Genomic DNA, 20467 nt, shown 5'->3' with positions numbered 1-20467 from the left:
TAGGCTATATTTATAGAGATTGTTTGTTGTATAGTGCTTTTCTTGTGTTTATCTGCTACAATTACGAAAAAAACACTATTTTTGAGATTTTTGAGATTCCATGTTCTTGTTTTTAATATGGCCTATTTGCCTATATGTTTTCATTAAGCTATAAGTGTCTTGAAAATGCAATCTAAAAATGCACAATAGCTTACACTTTTCCAATGCTATGTCATTCATCTGTTTCTAATCAGGTCAAGTCTGTAATCTAATAAAACATAACTACTATTTTAGTGATTGCGCACACTGTAGCCCATCGTGAACGCGGGCGCGCGACCTTATCCAGCTGTTTTTGCAACCAAGATGACGAGCAACACCAGGTACAAGAGCCGAGCACTCAGATCAGGTAGGCCTACGCGCACTTCTCCAGCTGATCGCCAATCAGTTAATGGCACATTGATAATGATTTGTAACATATAATTATTAATAAAGATAACTGTGCTTTATCTATTTGCTATAACCTTTTATTTTTTCTCTACGCTCACGCGCCCATCGCTATGACTCGATGCGACTCCATCTCCGTCTTTAATCTGCCCCACCGGGTCTCTCGTGCTGCCGTTGCCGCCTCCAATGGAATATAACTCCAACGGATACCGTTTCCATTAACAGAGGATGGAAGAGAGGTAACCGTTTATAACAGCTCTATCGGCCCATGACTACTCTGTCTGTGTGGCATGTGCATGGTAAATACTGCAAAGTGCGGTTCGAATTTCATTATCTATTCATAATCTAGTCATGTACAAATTAGGCAATAATCGAAATTGTATTACCACATCTGAAATTAGATTGAATAAATTCAGAAAGAGAGGAATATTTCCTCCTATATGGCACCTTTGAAGCAATTACTACCCTATTATGAATGACCGCATTACGCCTGCATAGTGCGGTTTTGTATGATGTTTTATGTTTCATCGCGGCAGCGAGCGGGAGCTGCAGCCAATTGCTGCACTAGAGAACATAAAGACCATATCTGCTCCGTGACCCCAATTAGGACAGGCACCATGTATTGTTCGATCTTTTCACAGACACACACACACACACACACACACGCACGCACGCACGCACGCACGCACGCACGCACGCACGCACGCACGCACGCACACACACACACACACACACACACACACACACACACACACACACACACACACACACACACACACACACACACACACACACACAGTTTTATTGTGTTGTCTGTTTGATTACCAGGGGTGTGAGCCCAGAGGTGGTCTGCTCATTCATTCCAGCTGTGCACAGATCACAGAGACAGGTGTCTCTATAGATTTCTCTACGGGTCTCCACCAGGCTACTAAGGGGAAGACGGCTCATAATAATGGCTGGAACAGAGTAAATGGAATGGCATAAAACACAAAGAAACCATGTATTTGATACAATTCCGCTCCAGCCATTACCACAAGCCCGGACTCCCCAATGAAGGTGCCACCAAGCTTCTGTGATCTCCACCTCGGTGGCTGTCTGCTTACATCCTGCTGTCTGCTAAGGTGTTCACTGCTCATCTTACAGCTCTCTAGTACAGGGTTGGCAGTCCTCCAAGCTCCCAAAGAGAGCTGGGTGTGCAGGATTTACTCAATTCTTTAAACACCAAATTGGCCACTGTAATTTTGGATCCTCGTTAGCTGTCTCCATAGCAACCCCTGCTAATGCGATTGTCTTTCAGCACTGCCAGAGGGGATACAGTAGCATGAAATCAAAGAGACAGATGGGCTTTCTCTCTTCCAATCTCTCCCTCTCTATCCCTATGCTCTCTCTCCTCCCAATCTCTATCCACATTATCTTTGTTCCCCCTCTCTACACCCCCTCTCTCTCCCCCTGGCCGAGCTCTCCTGCTGCTCCCATAAGGAGTTGGCCTACTACTAGATGCTTACATCCTGTATAATATCATAGATGTTGCACTACACTGCAGTACCCAGTCACACTCCTCCACTCTCTCTCTCTCTCTCTCTCTCTCTCTCTCTCTCTCTCTCTCTCTCTCTCTCTCTCTCTCTCTCTCTCTCTCTCTCTCTCTCTCTCTCTCTCTCTCTCTCTCTCTCTCTCTCTCTCTCTCTCTCTCTCTCTCTCTCTCTCTCTCTCTCTCTCTCAATTCAATTCAATGGGCTTTATTGGCAGTGGAAACATATGTTAACATTGCCAAAGCAAGTGAGGTCGATAATATACAAAAGTGAAATAAACTAAAAATGAACAGTAAACATTACACTCACAGAAGTTCCAACAAAGACATTACAAATGTCTTATTATGTTTAAATACAGTGTTGTAACAATGTACAAATGGTTAAAGTACAAATGGGAAAATAAATAAGCATAAATATGTGTTGTATTAACAATGGTGTTTCTTCACTGGTTGACCTTTTCTTGTGGCAACAGGTCACACATATTGCTGCTGTGATGTAACACTGTGGTATTTCACCCAGTAGATATGGGAGTTTATCAAAATCGGGTTTGTTTTCAAATTCTTTGTGGATCTGTGTAATCTGAGGGAAATATGTGTCTCTAATATGGTCATACATTTGGCAGGAGGTTAGGAAGTGCAGCTCAGTTTCCACCTCATTTTGTGGGCAGTGTGCACATAGCCTGTCTTCTCTTGAGAGCCAGGTCTGCCTATGGCGGCATTTCTCAATAGTAAGGCTATGGTCACTGAGTCTATACATAGTCAAAGCTTTCCTTTAGTTTGGGTCAGTCACAGCGGGGAGGTATTCTGCCACTGTGTACTCACTGTTTAGGGCCAAATAGCATTCTAGTTTGCTCTGTTTTTTTGTTGATTCTTTCAAATTTGTGAAGTAATTATCATTTTGTTTTCTCATGATTTGGTTGGGTCTAATTGTGTTGCTGTCCTGGGACTCTGTGGGGTGTGTTTGTGTTTGTGAACAGAGCCCCAGGACCAGCTTGCTTAGGGGACTCTTCTCCAGGTTCATCTTTCTGTAGGTGATGGCTTTGTTATGGAAGGTTTGGGAATCGCCTCCTTTTAGATGGTTGTAGAATTTAACATCTCTTTTCTGGATTTTGATAATTAGCGGGTATCGGCCTAATTCTGCTCTGCATGCATTATTTGGTGTTCTACGTCTCTCTCTCTCTCTCTCTCTCTCTCTCTCTCTCTCTCTCTCTCTCTCTCTCTCTCTCTCTCTCTCTCTCTCTCTCTCTCTCTCTCTCTCTCTCTCTCTCTCTCTCTCTCTCTCTCTCTCTCTCTCTCTCTCTCTCTCTCTGTGTCTCTCTCTCCCTATCTCTGTTACCCCCTCTCTTCTGCTGCATATCTCTGTGTTGTTGAATTCAGACAAGTCATTTCCTTTGATATTTCACATGAACCCTCTGCCACATGATGCAGCCCTTTATGTAACAAGGAGTCAAAGGTACAGATAGTCTCACAGAGCTTAATGTGTGCTCAGATCTGTTGTAATATTGCAGCGGAGCGCAGTGACATATGAAATGTTAACATGTAAGAAGCAGGACACTTGCAGGCGCACACACACACACACACACACACGCACGCACGCACGCACGCACGCACGCACGCACGCACGCACGCACGCACGCACGCACGCACGCGCACACACGCACCACACAGCAAGAGCAGCATCACCTCAGGACATCCAGTCTTTGTTCTGGAAGATTCTATAGTAGATGAGCTAATGAAACTGCTGGCTGGGCTGTATCAGGCTATATCTCCTACAGTCCGGACAACAGGAATCACTCTTTCAGCTCTCCTCATTCCTCCCTTCTTCATCCCTCCATCACTGCCCCTCACCCCTGTCACCCTCATCCTCTCCTCCCCACCTCCTCTCCCCTTCTCCTCCCTACCTCCTCTCCTCCTCTCCCAACTCTGTCCTCCAGCAGGATTTCCGTGTTAATAGGGCATTCCCAGAATTCCTGTCATGTTTTATTGAAGGAGAGCTGTGATGGGAGGCAGAGGGAGAGAGAGAGAGAGAGAGCATGCCCTCAGGACCTGTACTGCACTGTTGCAGCCCTTCACAGTCCTGGTGTGTGTGTGTGGTGGGTGGGTGTTTCAAGATTGACCTGCTTCTAATGCACATGTGTTTATACCTGTGTGTGTGTGTTTCCTCCAGGAGAAGGAGTATGTGGGGTTTGCCACCCTCCCCAACCAGGTCCACAGGAAGTCAGTCAAGAAGGGGTTTGACTTCACCCTCATGGTGGCAGGCAAGAGATGCACAATCACACTCCCACAGTGTGTTGATTGATGCTTTTGACTGATGCTGACTGATGTATGTGTTGGGTATGTGGGTGTGTGTATGTGTTGTAGGAGAGTCTGGTCTGGGTAAATCTACTCTGGTCAACAGCCTTTTCCTCACAGACCTGCACAAGGACAGGAAACTACTCAATGCTGAGGGTGAGTTCAGTTGTTGCTGTTCCTCTCAGAGTGTATCACACAGTGTAGAACACATAGTGGATGTTGTCTTGGATCTCTCTCTCTCTCTCTCTCTCTCTCTCTCTCTCTCTCTCTCTCTCTCTCTCTCTCTCTCTCTCTCTCTCTCTCTCTCTCTCTCTCTCTCTCTCTCTCTCTCTCTCTCTCTCTCTCTCTCTCTCTCTCTCTCTCTCTCTCTCTCTCTCTCTCCTTCATTCCAGAGCGTATCAGTCAGACAGTGGAGATCACTAAGCACACGGTGGACATAGAGGAAAAAGGAGTTAAACTGAAACTGACCATCGTAGACACACCAGGGTTTGGAGACGCAGTCAACAACACTGAGTGGTGAGTGTGTGTGTGTTGTGTGTGTGCATGTATGTGTGTGTGCTGTGTGCGTGTTGTAGCTGGAGGGGTATCACATACAATATGATCACATACAGTACCAGTCAAAAGTTTGGACACACCTACTCATTCAAGGGTTTTTCTTTATTTTTACTATTTACTACATTGTAGAATAATAGTGAAGACATCAAAACTATGAAATAACACATATAGAATCATGTAGTAACCAAAAAAATGCAAAACAAATTAAACTAAATTTTAGATTTTAGATTCTTCAAAGTGGCCACCCTTTGTCTTGATGACAGCTTTGCACACTCTTGGCATTCTCTCAACCAGCTTCATGAGGAATGCTTTTCCAACAGTCTTGATGGAGTTCCCACATATGCTGAGCACTTGTTGGCTGCTTTTCCTTCACGTTGCGGTCCAACTCATCCCAAACCATCTCAATTGGGTTGAGGTCGGGTGATTGTGGAGGCCAGGTCATCTGATGCAGCTCTCCATCACTATCCTTCTTGGTCAAATAGCCCTTACAAAGCCTGGAGGTGTGTTGGGTCATTGTCCTGTTGAAAAACAAATGATAGTTCAACTAAGCACAACCCAGATGAAATGACCTATAGCTGCAGAATGCTGTGGTAGCCATGCTGGTTAAGTGTGCCTTGAATTCTAAAGAAATCACGACAGTGTCACCAGCAAAGCACCCCCACACCATCACACCTCCTCCTCCATGCTTCACGGTGGGAATCACACATCCGGAGATCATACGTTCACCTACTCTGTGTCTCACAAAGACACGGCAGTTGGAACCAAAAATCTCAAATTTGGACTTATCAGACCAAAGGACAGATTTCCACCAGTCTAATGTCCATTGCTTATGTTTCTTGGCCCAAGCAAGTCTCTTCTTGTTATCGGTGTCATTTAGTAGTGGTTTCTTTGCAGCAATGCGACCATGAAGGCCTGATTCACTCAGTCTCCTCTGAATGGTTGATGTTGTGATGTGTCTGTTACTTGAACTCTGTGAAGCATTTATTTGGGCTGCAATTTCTGAGGCAGGTAATTCTGCAGCAGAGGTAACTCTGGGTCTTCCATTCCTGTGGCGGTCCTCATGAGAGCCAGTTTCATCATAGCGCTTTATGGTTTTTGTGACTGCACTTGAAGAAACGTTCAAAGTTCTTGAAATTTTCCGAATTGATTGACCTTCATGTCTTAAAGTAATGATGGACTGTCATTTCTCTTTGCTTTTTTGAGCTGTTCTTGCCATAATATGGACTTGGTCTTTTACCAAATAGGGTTATCTTCTGTATACCACCCCTACCTTGTCACAAAACAACTGATTGGCTCAAATACATTACGAAGGGAAGAAATTCCACAAATTAACTTTTAACAAGGCACCCCTGTTAATGGAAATTGATTCCAGATGACTAGCTCATGAAGCTGGTTGAGAGAATGCCAAGAGTGTGCAAAGCTGTCATCAAGGCAAAGGGGGGCTACTTTGAAGAATCTCAAATATAAAATATATTTTTTTGGTTACTACATAATTCCATATGTGTTATTTCATAGTTTTGATGTCTTCACTATTATTCTACAATGTAGAAAATAGTAAAAATAAAGAAATATCCTTGAATGAGAAGGTGTCCAAACTTTTGACTGGTACTGTACATCGAGCAGTGGTATTGACATTTCGCTGTGCGCATGTGTGTGTGTGTGTGTGTGTGTGTGTGTGTGTGTGTGTGTGTGTTACAGTTGGAGGCCAATCACAGATTACATTGACCAGCAGTTTGAGCAGTACTTCAGAGATGAGAGTGGACTGAACAGGAAGAATATCCAGGACAACAGAGTCCACTGCTGCCTCTACTTCATACCACCCTTTGGACACGGGTAACACACACACACTCGCACACACTCGCACACACTCGCACACACTCGCACACACACGCACACACACGCACACACACGCACACACACACACACACACACACACACACACACACACACACACACACACACACACACACACACACACACACACACACACACACACACACACACACACACTAAGCCCTGGTGTGTATCTCTCTACAGGCTTCGTCCAGTCGATATAGAGTTTATGAAGGCCCTGCAGGACAAGGTCAACGTGGTTCCTCTCATCTCTAAATCTGACTGCCTTACTCCCAACGAGATCAGGAAACTTAAAGACCGGGTGAGACAGATTACAATGACATGAATAAGCTGTGACTATATACATACTGTACTGACTGATACTATGTACATACTGACTGGTACTGTGTACATACTGACTGGTACTGTGTATTTACTGACTGGTACTGTGTACATACTGACTGGTACTGTGTACATACCAGTGGTGTAAAGTACTTAAGTAAAAATACTTTCAAGTACTACTTAAGTAGGTTTTTGTACTTTACTGTACTTTATCTGTACTTTACTTTACTATTTATATTTTTGGCAATGTTTACTTTTACTTCACTACATTCCTAAAGAAAATAATGTACTTTTTACTCAATACATTTTCCCTGACACCCAAAAGTACTCGTTACATTTTGACAGGAAAATGGTCCAATTCACACACTTATCAAGAAAACATCCCTGCTCATCCCTACTGCCTCTGATCTGGCAGACTCACTAAACACAAATGCTTAGTTTGTAAATTATGTCTAAGTGTTGGAGTGTGTCCCTGGCTAACTGTCAATAAAAAAAATACAAGAAAATTGTGCCATCTGGTTTGCTTAATATAAGGAATTTGAAATTATATATATATATTTTTACTTTTGATACTTAAGTACATTTTAGAAACTCCATTTACTTTTAATACTTAAGGAAATGTAAAATCAAATACTTTTAGACTTTTACTCAAGTAGTATTTTACTGGTTGACTCACTTTTACTTGAGTAATTTTCTATTAAGGTATCTTTACTTTTACTCAAGTATGACAATTGAGTACTTTTTCCACCACTGGTACATACTGACTGGTACTGTGTACATACTGACTGGTACTGTGTTCATTCTGACTGGTACTGTGTACATACTGACTGGTACTGTGTTCATTCTGACTGGTACTGTGTACATACTGACTGGTACTGTGTACATACTGACTGATTGTAAGGACCGATGACGGAGATGAGAAGCCGGTATGGGGAGTCAACATTTAATCTTTAAACAGACAAGGACCAAGACAGGAACAGTGTCAGCACACGGGTACAAAACGACAGCTAATGCTGAAGCAGGGAACAGAGCGGGGGAACAGACAGATATAGGGGAGGTAATGACAGGTGATTGAGTACAGGTGAGTCCAATAATCGCTGATGCGCGTGACGGGGGAAGGCAGGTGTGCGTAATGATGGTGGCAGGAGTGTGCAATGCTGGGGAGCCTGGCGCCCTCGAGTGCCAGGGGGGAAGAGCGGGAGCAGGCTTAACACTGGTAATGTGTACATACTGACTGGTACTATGTCATACTGACTGGTACTGTGTACATACTGACTGGTACTGTGTACATACTGACTGGTACTGTGTACATACTGACTGGTACTGTGTACATACTGACTGGTACTGTGTACATACTGACTGATACTGTGTACATACTGACTGGTACTGTGTACATACTGACTGGTACTGTGTACATACTGACTGGTACTGTGTACATACTGACTGATACTGTGTACATACTGACTGGTACTGTGTACATACTGACTGATACTGTGTACATACTGACTGGTACTGTGTACATACTGACTGGTACTGTGTACATACTGACTGGTACTGTGATAGTATTGTGTTTGTTCCTGATGATCTCTCTCCCCAGGTTTGTGAAGAGACTGATCATCTTGAGATAAAGATGTGACTGGAGCTGTGGCGGTCATTACATTTTGTCAGCCAGTGATTGTTTTGCGAATAACTACCTGTGTCACAGTAATTGAGCGTTAATTAACATAAACACATTTAGCATCTCCTGGCTTCCACACAGCCTACAAGCCACTGATGCAGACCTCTAGAACATCTACAAAATAACTTTCAAAAGCAATGAGGCTGATGCAACAGATCAGAACGTTTAGCTTAAAATGTTGATAAACTATTAGGCTATTTCTTCACATTATAAGCGCAGCAATACGCTATAGGCTATATGCGCAAACGTTGCAAAATGCAATTAATTAGCGGGAAAACACCATTCTCAAAAGTAACCGCAATTGCGATTATTCATATAATGCTTTATTATAAAGGTGAAAATTATCTTCCCCAAACTTGAGACTCACGCGCTGCTTATATATGCCAGTTAGACTCTACACCCCTTGTAAAGTGGATTAATGTGCTTAATTTTAAGAAGTTATTTGGCCACTTTAGTTGTGATACAAACCTTATCAAAACATATAGGCCTATGGGCTAGGCTACATGAGGTGTGCGACTATGATTAGAAAAAGTTTGGGAAAAAAGGCATGTGCTATTTCTTGCCTTATTGCACAAGCTGGGCATCAAGTGATAATACATCATTCACAAGTGACAGGATAATATTGTCCCCCATCAGACTATTCTTGATTTAATCTTGTCTTTACATATACTAAATAATATATGTGTGAAATTTGTTTTGATTTAGAAGGGACCATTATCATGCACCTGTATTGAAACAGGGGCAGCGGGAAAGAATGTCATCTATGCACTTAAATAGCGAATGGACTACGCTTTTCCTTGTGGTTTATTTTCATGCCCAGCCAGGTAAGTTGTAAAGAGAAGCAATGTGCTTAATATTAGGGAAGTTGAGAAATAAATATAGTAGGCCTAGCCTATAGAAAGCAGATGGGATTCTCCTTTTTTTAGTAGAGTCCATCAAAACTATGTTTTCTCTCGCAATTGCATAGCCTATAGAAATGTTGCGCAACATGAGCTCATGGGCTCTCATGAAGTATTTGATTAGATTTTCAATCACATTTGCATTGATGTCAGAGTGATTAGAGGGACAATAGAGTGCTGAGTACCGGGCAGTTAGCAAGTTTGGTAGACTACTAATGACCATCAGCAGCATCAGAGCTTGGAGATGCCTAGTTACCGTGGTTAAACGTTCACTTGGAATTTGACTGCAGTCATGACTCGTGACCGCTGGTGTGGTGGTAATACGGCCACCGTAACAGCCCTAGATGTAACTCTAAAGGCTGGTTTATACGTTGTCTATCAACATGTCTGTAGACAATTAGAATGCGACAAGTGTCGCTGGTCAAAACCACATTTAATTTATACTGAAATGGAATATCTGTAGACCGTCGCTGCGACTCTCGGTTTCCTTGTGGCAGACAGAAGAATAAAAGTTCTGGTCGTGGTTACCTGACTGAGCCAGCAACGAGACAGTGCCCAAGTTCTAACATTCTCAGATAGATTGCCCTGCTTTTATTCCATCACACTCTTTCATTAGCTCACCATTAACTTGTAAATATTTTCCTGTAATAATTATCTTAAGTTAAGATGTTGTCATCTATGATATGGTCATTATTTGAACTGGCTAGGCAGCTAACGTTAGCTAGCTAACAAGCTAGAAACAAACCAAAACATTGTTTAGAAAGTTGCTTTTAGTTTCCTGGTTTCCAGTGGCGATTTTAGCATGTAAATCTTGGTGGGGGAAAATCAACATGCTTTTTTAGATGTATGCCAGCAAAGCCACAACACAACACTAAACAATACATTAATTGCACTGTAACGGTGACAACCGGTGCCCACAAACTGTTTGGGCCTACATAAAGCAGTCCCAACAGCAGAGCTTTCTTTTCAGCATCATGGAGTGAATCCCTACCACTGCTACACCTGCCTATCAGCGGAGCCTTGTCTGGCAGCGAACTTCATTCAGCCTCATTTGCTGACTTTTTAAAACCATAGCTGATGTGGTTGACTTGCTTAAACAAATGTGGTTTCTACTGACTCCTTTTGGATTTGTGTGAGTCGATAAGAACCGCATTGGCCTTCAATAATAACGAACGCCAAAATTAGTTTTGACTTTTGAACCATACACAAACATTATTACATTTATGTTCAGTAAATGTATAATGTTTATTCTTATATCATTAACACTTAGCTGTAAGTATAACAAAGTGCAAGCAAACGAGCTGCGACAAGGTAGCCCTGTTCGTTCAGCCCTTTCAAAATAGACACAGACAGAAATTCAGATAGATGTTAGTCCAGACAAATTCAGCAAGATTTTTAGGCCTTCATTTGACTTTTCTTTGTGTCACCACAGAGAGAGAGAGAGAGAGAGAGAGAGAGAGAGAGAGAGAGCGACAAGGTTAGCCTACTATTTGAAGTATTTTATTAGGCCTATGTGGTCTAAAAAGTAAGTAAATACAATCAGGAGGATCCACTTTTATAGACAATATACCGACGCACAGACAGCGCATTGCACAAACTAAACAACCCTCGCAATATCAATTGGAATTACAGGGTCGATCACTGAACTTCTTGTTGAAAATAAATATTTGAATGGGAAGAGACTGTCACTGGTAAACATGGTTACAGACCAAACAACATTATATAGTATCCCCTCCTCATAGTTACATACCCAACAACATTATATAGTATCCCCTCCTCTTGAAGAAAAGCACATGAGCTAATTTATGCAGCAGCATACAAGATATTTATTCTGTTGTTGTGCTGTGCTCACTTGAACAGGCGCGACGGTCCTTGTGGGCAAATTTTGTCATCAAAGGTGCTTTCAAGACAACTGGGAACTCTGAAAAAAACAAGGTGGAATCATGATGTTAGTGATCTTCAGGTCGGAGCTCTAGAAAGAAGCCTGAGTTCCCGGCTTGGGATTCCGAGTTTGATGACCGTTCAAAACGTATTTTCCCAGTAGGACCTAGTTTTTTTCCGAGTTCCCAGTTGTCTTGAACTCAATGAAGTCTGAGATTTCCCAGTTCCAAGTTTCCAGTTGTTTTGAACGTGGCAGAAGTCATGCTGGATTGACAGCATGGCCAATGTATTCAACCTTTTCTGGCCCATGGTGTTGCGAGTGAATGCTTATAATTTTAAGCTTAGAAAAGAGACAATTTCAGACAGATGTTTTAAATCCTTGAACCCAGTCTTGGATCACATACCTTCTCCACTGAATAGCAGGCAGAGGAAGTGAAATAGTGATTGCTTTGCAACGCTTGTAGTTAGCCACTGATTCCTTCCAAACCACTCATGGTTGAATTTGCGATTTCTGATGTTGTGTAATGTTTATGTCCAATGGGCGATGAGCACCGAGCCCTTTTTATCTGTAATTTATCTTCATATGATAAGGGTTGAAAAAGATTTGCCAGTAGAATGTTGACGTGATTCATGATGATGACTGCTTGTCTAGCTTGCTAGCTAAGATTTTGAAAGTAACATGATCAGTCCAATCAAAGCTACGGTAGATATAACGTGATTTGACATCATTTTATCTGTGTCCAATGACCTTGAGCCTTCTTGGATGTGCACCTGTAATGGAAATCTATGTCAGCACCTAAGGGGGCTTGAACTGCCTAGCTCTCCCTGCAGATTCTGCGGGGCTCACCTGCCCCTGAATTCCGGGTCGCCACTGCTGGTTTACTAGATTGACATATACTAAATTCATTTTTAAACAGATGGGTTTATTGGTGTTAAAATACACCAGTTATGCTATTTTGACCACCTGTCTGTCGTTTTTTGTGTATATAGTTTTTCATAACGACAAGTTTGATATTGGACGACAATATAATGTTCATGATGTCACTGCGACAACTGTCTACAGACATGTCTATCGACGAAGTATAAACCAGCCTTAACTCTCCTTATCTGTGTGTGTGTGTGTGCGCGTGTCTGTGCGCGTGTCTGTGTGTGTGCGTGTGTCTGTGCGTGTGCGTGTGTCTGTGCGTGTGTCTGTGCGTGTGCGTGTGTCTGTGCGTGTGTCTGTGCGTGTGCGTGTGTCTGTGCGTGTGCGTGTGTCTGTGCGTGTGTCTGTGCGTGTGTCTGTGCGTGTGTCTGTGCGTGTGCGTGTGTCTGTGCGTGTGTCTGTGCGTGTGCGTGTGTCTGTGCGTGTGTCTGTGCGTGTGCGTGTGTCTGTGCGTGTGCGTGTGTCTGTGCGTGTGTCTGTGCGTGTGCGTGTGTCTGTGCGTGTGTCTGTGCGTGTGTCTGTGCGTGTGCGTGTGTCTGTGCGTGTGCGTGTGTCTGTGCGTGTGTCTGTGCGTGTGTCTGTGCGTGTGCGTGTGTCTGTGCGTGTGTCTGTGCGTGTGCGTGTGTCTGTGCGTGTGTCTGTGCGTGTGCGTGTGTCTGTGCGTGTGCGTGTGTCTGTGCGTGTGAGTGTGTCTGTGCGTGTGTCTGTGCGTGTGTCTGTGCGTGTGTCTGTGCGTGTGCGTGTGTCTGTGCGTGTGCGTGTGTCTGTGCGTGTGTCTGTGCGTGTGTCTGTGCGTGTGCGTGTGTCTGTGCGTGTGCCTGTGCGTGTGCGTGTGTCTGTGCGTGTGTCTGTGCGTGTGCGTGTGTCTGTGCGTGTGTCTGTGCGTGTGCGTGTGTCTGTGCGTGTGTCTGTGCGTGTGCGTGTGTCTGTGCGTGTGCGTGTGTCTGTGCGTGTGTCTGTGCGTGTGTCTGTGCGTGTGTCTGTGCGTGTGTCTGTGCGTGTGTCTGTGCGTGTGTCTGTGCGTGTGTCTGTGCGTGTGCGTGTGTCTGTGCGTGTGTCTGTGCGTGTGTCTGTGCGTGTGTCTGTGCGTGTGTCTGTGCGTGTGCGTGTGTCTGTGCGTGTGTCTGTGCGTGTGTCTGTGCGTGTGTCTGTGCGTGTGTCTGTGCGTGTGTCTGTGCGTGTGCGTGTGCGTGTGTCTGTGCGTGTGCGTGTGTCTGTGCAAGTACCGTTTGTGCACACGTGTGTGTGTAGGTCCGTGAGGAGATAGATAAGTTTGGGATAAAGGTGTACCAGTTCCCAGACTGCGACTCTGATGAGGATGAGGAGGCCAAACAGAAGGACAGAGAACTCAAGGTGAGACTAAAACACATGATCACACCGTTGACTGACTTATTTTATTTTAATCTACATCCCTAACATTTCCAAGAAAGTTTCTTAAGCTTATTAGCTAAATTATTATTATTGCAGTTCCACAATTTTTTTTTACTGAATAACTTTTTTTGTGTTTGTGCATGTGCCTATCTGTGCTGCCGTCATTGTGTGCGTGTGTCCGTGTGTGTGTGTGGTAAATGCGTGCTGACACCTGTGTGTGTGTGTGTGTTAGGAGAGCACTCCGTTTGCTGTGATTGGCAGTAACATGGTGGTGGAGACCAGAGGTCAGAAAGTCAGAGGGAGACTCTACCCCTGGGGCATCGTGGAGGGTAGGTGCATGGGAGTTGGGTGTGTATGTTAACATTTATGTGTAAATGTGTGTATACACATATTAATGTGTGTGTGTATTAACATAACATATCTATATGTGTGTCTGCAGTGGAGAATCAGTCTCACTGTGACTTTGTGAAGCTGAGGACCATGCTGATCAGGACCCACATGCATGACCTGAAGGACATCACCTGTGACTGTCACTATGAGAACTACAGGGCTCATTGTATACACACCATGACCAGGTACAGGCTCTCTTTCTTTCTCTCTCTCTCTCTCTCTCTCTCTCTCTCTCTCGTCGGAGTGCATGCTGGGAGTGAGTCGTCAAACAGGAGTGATTGTGAGAGCGACTGGAATTCTTTTCACTCTATTGGGTTTTGGTATGAATATATATATATATTGATTAGTTTAGTTGTTTTAAGGGTATCTTGTCTAACTATCACTAAGCACGTATAGAGGTGGTGGGATCGTTGAGGTTGGTTTTTCGCGAGGGCACAACCAGCGGGTGGGGCTGGTTGCAATGGCCACTCGTGGAAGTTTGGAGTTTGAAAAACTTAGTAGGCGACATGGGGTAAAGATCCCTGCCGCGGCTGGGTGTTCAGTGGAAGAATGTAGCTTGGCTGTGGGTGCTATCATTGGGTATGATAGCATCAAATCAGCCTCAAGGATGAATAGCGCAGTAGTGATATTCTTAGATTCCATTGAAAAGGTGAATAAGATGGTGGAGAGGGGTGTTGTGTTGCGGGAGACACAGACGCCGGTATTTCCGCTTATGAATCCGGCGAAGAAAGTTATATTGTCTAATGTACCACCATTTGTTAGAGATGAAGTGTTGGAGCGAGAGTTATCTCGTCATGGTCAAATCATATCTACAATAAAGAAGGTTCTTTTTGGATGCAAATCTCCGTTGCTGAAACATGTCGTGACTCATAGGAGACAAGTGCATATGATCTTAAAAAAGGACGTTGATGAACTGAATTTAGCGTTCAGTTTTAAGATTGATGGATTTGATTATGTTTTCTACGCTTCTACTGAATCAATGAAATGTTTTGGTTGTGGAAGAGAGGGGCATTTGGTGCGTAGTTGTCCCGAGAATGAGCGCGCAGAGCCTGGTAGTAGCTCTAGTGATGGTGCAGCTAAAGCATCAACGCGAAGGGATGAACATGCTAAGGGTGCAGGGGAACGGAGAAGGTGGGCAGATGTGGTTGGAAAAGTAGGAGAGGAAGGCATTGTGGATAAGGGGGCAATTGTGGTAGATCAGAACAAAGAGGGAGGGGAAACAGTAGGTGAGATGGCGACTGCCGTCGCTGAGGTGGTGCTGGAAAATGAAATTGGAGATAAAGAGGAGATTGAAATAACGGAAAAGGAAGCAGCTGTTTTCAAAGTACCGAGGAGTAAGAGGAAGAATTTAAGGGGTGGTGAAGGGTCTAATTCTAAGAGGAAGGTAGAGATTGATAAATCAGTTGAGGATGAACAGGTTGTAGAGATGGTGGAGTTTTCTTCTGGGGAGGATAGCGAGAGTGAGTCATCTGACGCGTCACAACAAAATAGCGAGATAACTGGGGTGGAAGGGAGGTATGGGATTAAGAAGGTATGTCAATTTCTGAAGTTGACAAAAGGGAAGAAATATATGCAGGATTACAATATAACTGATTTTTTCCCTGAAAGTGAATTGTTTATTGAATCAGCAAAGTTTCTGATGTCAAAAATTACAGGGGGAGGTTTGACAAGCTCTGAAATTGCTAGACTCAAGAAAGTGGTCACGAGAGTGATAAGTGATGTAAATTCTAAAGAAAATGAAAGAGTTCAGTTGCAGTTTTAACTCTGTAAAGAGATGTGGTGTCTGTATCTTCCTCTGTATATTTTTTTCACCCATGAGCAGTTTTAAGATTTCTTCTTTAAACGTAAATGGGGCAAGAGATGGTAAAAAAAGAGCAATAGTGTATGAGTTAATTAGGGGAAAGGGAAGTGACATAAATTTTCTACAAGAAACGCATAGTAATTTGGAAAATGAAGTTATGTGGCAACAGGAGTGGGGGGGGACAGTGGTGTGTAGTCATAAAAACTCAAAAAGTGGGGGTGTAGCTATATTGTTCTCAAGAGGGTTTTTGCCTTTGTCATATGAGGTTGAAGAGGTAGTTGAGGGGAGGTTATTAAAAGTTAGAGCAAGGTATGAAAACATCACTATGTGTCTGATAAATGTATATGCCCCAGTGGTGGCAGTTGAGAGGGTATGTTTTTTAGAGACATTATCAAATACCATTGAGAAATGTAACAATGAAGATTATTTATTTATTGCTGGGGACTTTAACTGCACAGTCAGCGATTTAGATAGAAATCACCAAGAACCTCATATAGCCTCAAGGAATTTTTTTAAACGCCTCATTGTAACACATGAACTGTGTGATATTTGGCGGAGTCAACATGGAAGCACAAGGCAGTACACCTGGGCGCATGTGAGAGAGAACACCATCTCTATGGCCAGGTTAGATAGGTTTTATTGTTTTGAGCATCAATCTCAGGTCTGTAAATCAAGTGTGATAACCCCAGTGGGATTTTCTGATCATTGTTTAATAACAGAGGTGGTGTTCATTAACGATGTAAAACCCAAAAGCGCATACTGGCATTTTAATATAACTTTATTGAGTGATGCTCACTTCAGGAAATGTTTTAGTTTTTTCTGGGAAAGGTGGAGGTCTCAAAAGGCCAGTTTTGTATCCCTTCAACAGTGGTGGGATATAGGGAAAATCCAGGTTCAACAATTCTGTAATCAATACACGAGGAATGTCACCAAGGATATCACCAGATCAATGAAAGCCCTAGAGTTTGAAATAGTGGAACTCATGACGTTGGGTGAGACCACAGGAGATCGAGGCCATACTCAGGCCCTCAAGAGGAAAAAAGCTGCATTGGCAGACCTGCTGGGTATCAGAGCACAGGGGGCATTGGTGAGAAGTAAGTTTCAGGGAATCTCTGAAATGGATGCCTCATCCAAATTTTTCTTTGGTTTAGAGAAAAAGAATGGACAAAGAAAAATTATTCATTGTCTCAAATCAGCTGTTGGACAAGAGCTCAATAGCCCTAGTGAAATTAGAAAGAGGGCAGTAGAGTTCTATGCTGAGCTCTACAAGTGTGAGTACAAAGAGGATAAAACAGTGACACAGCAGTTCCTTGATGGGCTCCCACAGGTGGCTGCAGAAGCTCAGGTTGAGCTTGAGCAACCATTGTCTTTGCAGGAGTTATACACTGCATTAAAAGGCATGGAAAATGGAAGAGCACCAGGCATTGATGGGCTTCCCGTTGACTTTTTTAAGTCTTTTTGGGCTATGTTGGGAGAGGATTGGCTAGCAGTAGTTAATGATAGTTTAACCAGAGGGTTACTACCAATAAGCTGCAGAAGGGCTGTCCTCACCCTACTGCCCAAAAAGGGTGACCCTAGGGAGGTGAAGAACTGGAGGCCGGTGGCTTTATTGTGCACTGATTATAAGATCCTGTCCAAGGCTTTGTCCAACAGGCTGAGGGAGGTGATGGGGCAAATCATACATACGGACCAGTCCTACTGTGTTCCTGGCAGGCAGATAGGGGATAACATTTCTCTGATTCGTGATTTTTTGGACGTCTCTAGGGCTATTGGGTTGGATGCTGGTCTAATTTCAATTGATCAGGAAAAGGCATTTGACCGAGTTGAACATCAATATTTATGGCACACGTTTGAAGCGTTTGGGTTCAGCTCTGGTTTTATTGCCATGATAAAGGTGATATATGGTGACATTGAAAGTGTATTGAAAGTTAACGGTGGTTTGAGTGCTCCTTTTAAAGTGTGTAGAGGTATTAGGCAGGGATGTTCTTTATCAGGGATGGTATATGCCATTGCTATAGAGCCACTACTAAATAGCATTAGAAGTCGGATTGAAGGGGTGTACCTTTCAGAGGATATTCCTCCTATTCGTCTCTCAGCCTATGCTGATGATGTAGTTGTTTTAGTGAAAAATCAAGCGGAGGTGGATAGTTTGAGTCTAATGGTTGATCGTTTTAGGGGAATATCCTCTGCAAAAGTAAATTGGGAAAAGAGTTGTGCTTTACAGATTGGGGAATGGTCTGGAGGGATCATGGCTTTGCCAGGGGGGCTGGAATGGTGTAAGGGAGGGTTTAAGTATCTTGGAGTGTACCTAGGAGATGAGGGGACTATGGAAAAAAATTGGATTGGGGTGGTTGAAATGGTGGAAGGGAGGATGAAGAGATGGCGTTGGTTGTTATCTCGAATGTCATATAGGGGGCGAACTATTATAGTTAACAATGTGATTGCCTCTGCACTATGGCATCGGTTGTCAGTTTTAGAACCACCATCTGGCCTTCTAGCTAAGATACAGGTAATTATTGTGGATTTCTTTTGGGATAAATATCACTGGGTTCCACAAAGTGTTTTGTATTTGTCAAAAGAGGAGGGGGGACAAGGTCTTGTACATCTTGCTAGTAGGGCTGCTGCTTTCCGGTTTCAGTTTATTCAAAGGTTGCTTTATGGACAGGAAAATGGGGTGTGGAGAGGGGTAGCAGGCCTTGTATTACAGAGGGTTGGAGGATTAGGTTTAAAGAAGGCTTTATTTCTGGTTGATAGTAGCCAGATTTCTAGGGAGGGAGTACCTCCGTTTTACAGAGGTCTTCTCAGAGTGTGGAGCATAATGAAGGTGTCCAGACGAACTTCAGCGGAGTCAGTGCATTGGTTGTTGGAGGAACCTCTGGTGTATGGGGCAAGACTGGATTGTACAACTGCAGCTGTTCCACATTTCTCCAAGATTCTGGTGAAGGGCAAAATCATCACCTTAAAACAGTTAATGGCCATGGCCGGGCCCGCCTTAATGGATGGAAGACGGGTGGCTGAACATTTGGTGGTGAGGTCGGAAAGGATTGTCGGACAAATGCTGGGAAGCTGCAGGAAGGCTCTGTCAGCGGAAGAGTGGGGAATGCTTAATAGCCACAAGAAGAAGGTACAAGATGAAGACGTCTCATTTCCAAGACTAGGGATTACACCAAATATCCCAGAGTCAGAGAGAAAGGGTTTATTGTTGGATTTGAGAGGGTTGGAGGAGGTGGGTTTGGATGAGGTGAATGGGAAGGACTTGTATAGGGGGTGTGTCAAGGTGTTAAATAAAGATAAATTGAAAAATAGAAAAGACACTCCATGGAGGGTAAAATTGGGAATTGATGACAAGGTAAAGCCAGCATGGAGAGCACTGTACAAACCACCGTTACAAAAGGGTACTGGTGATATGCAATGGAGGGTTTTACATGGCATTATTGCAGTTAATGCTTTTGTATCTGTTATTAACTCAGATGTTAGAGATGGATGTCCTTTTTGTAATATAAGAGAAACCATTTTTCACTGTTTTATGGAGTGTGAGAGGATAAAACCTCTATTGGAAATACTGGAATCTTTGTTTAGAGCTGTAGGTGAGATTTTCAATAACAATGTTTTTATTTTGGGGTTTCAATATAGTAAGCAACAGAAAAGAAAATGTCAACTGTTAAATTTTATTTTGGGACAAGCTAAGATGTCAATTTTTTTGAGTAGGAAACATAAGATAGACACGGGATATGGGAAGGATATAAGATGTGTTTTTAAAGGATTAGTGAAAGCAAGAATAAAAGTGGATTTTGAGTTCTTCTCAGCTGTAAAAGATCTCCCATTGTTTGAGGAGAAGTGGGCATACGAAGGAGCGCTTTGTTTTGTAGAGGAGGGGAAATTATTTTTTGTTGATGAAATAAGTTGAATGTATATGTTCTTTTGTATTTTTATTTTATTTATTTTGTGTAGGAATTACATTTATTGTTTCATTTCTGAAAAGGAAGTGTGTCATTATTTATGTTAACAATTGAGTAGAAAATAAAGGTTTTATAAAAACTCAAACTCTCTCTCTCTCTCTATCTCTCTCTCTCTCTCTGTGTGTGTGTGCACAGTGTATGTTTGTGCACGTGTGTGTTTGTGTGTGTGTGTATCAGAGCTAACCCTCCTGTTTCTCTATTCCAGTAAAATGAATACAGATAACCGTGTGGAGAGCCCAATCCCCATCCTACCCTTGTCCACCCCAGACGTGGAGACAGAGAAACTCATCAAGATGAAGGACGAAGAGGTAATGGATAGTTAATTATATATTCATATGATAATTACATTTATATGATAATGATATGATAGTGGATTGCATTGATATAGTGCTATATAGTCACATATCAGTATACATTGTGTGGGGCAAGTATCCACATTGCATATCTTATTTTCTTTCCTCTCTCTATACCTCTGTCTTTTCACTCGCTCAATCTCTCTCTCCCTCTCTTCCTCCCCCCTCTATATCTCTCTCTGTCTCTCCCTCCCTTCCCCCCCCCCCTCTCTCTCTCTCTCTCTCTCTCTCTCTCTG

At 43.2% G+C, this 20467-nt stretch overlaps 1 protein-coding gene across 1 annotated transcript in view; it reads left to right on the top strand.

The window, feature by feature from the left end:
• Nucleotides 1-342: 342 nt before the first annotated feature.
• LOC120025979 (septin-5-like) overlaps nucleotides 343-20467 on the top strand; it is a 20864-nt gene continuing 739 nt past the window's right edge. The window contains exons 1-11 of the mRNA XM_038970748.1: nucleotides 343-385; nucleotides 649-662; nucleotides 4122-4209; nucleotides 4313-4399; nucleotides 4636-4759; nucleotides 6497-6631; nucleotides 6836-6953; nucleotides 13608-13709; nucleotides 13960-14056; nucleotides 14167-14302; nucleotides 20083-20185. Coding sequence (XP_038826676.1) covers nucleotides 343-385; nucleotides 649-662; nucleotides 4122-4209; nucleotides 4313-4399; nucleotides 4636-4759; nucleotides 6497-6631; nucleotides 6836-6953; nucleotides 13608-13709; nucleotides 13960-14056; nucleotides 14167-14302; nucleotides 20083-20185 — 1047 coding nt within the window. The remainder of the gene's footprint in view (nucleotides 386-648; nucleotides 663-4121; nucleotides 4210-4312; nucleotides 4400-4635; nucleotides 4760-6496; nucleotides 6632-6835; nucleotides 6954-13607; nucleotides 13710-13959; nucleotides 14057-14166; nucleotides 14303-20082; nucleotides 20186-20467) is intronic.

Source organism: Salvelinus namaycush, chromosome 31 (genome assembly GCF_016432855.1).
Source record: "Salvelinus namaycush isolate Seneca chromosome 31, SaNama_1.0, whole genome shotgun sequence".
Classification (NCBI taxonomy): domain Eukaryota; kingdom Metazoa; phylum Chordata; class Actinopteri; order Salmoniformes; family Salmonidae; genus Salvelinus; species Salvelinus namaycush.
Note: the sequence above shows the minus strand (reverse complement) of the source record. Positions and strands in the feature narration are given on the sequence as shown.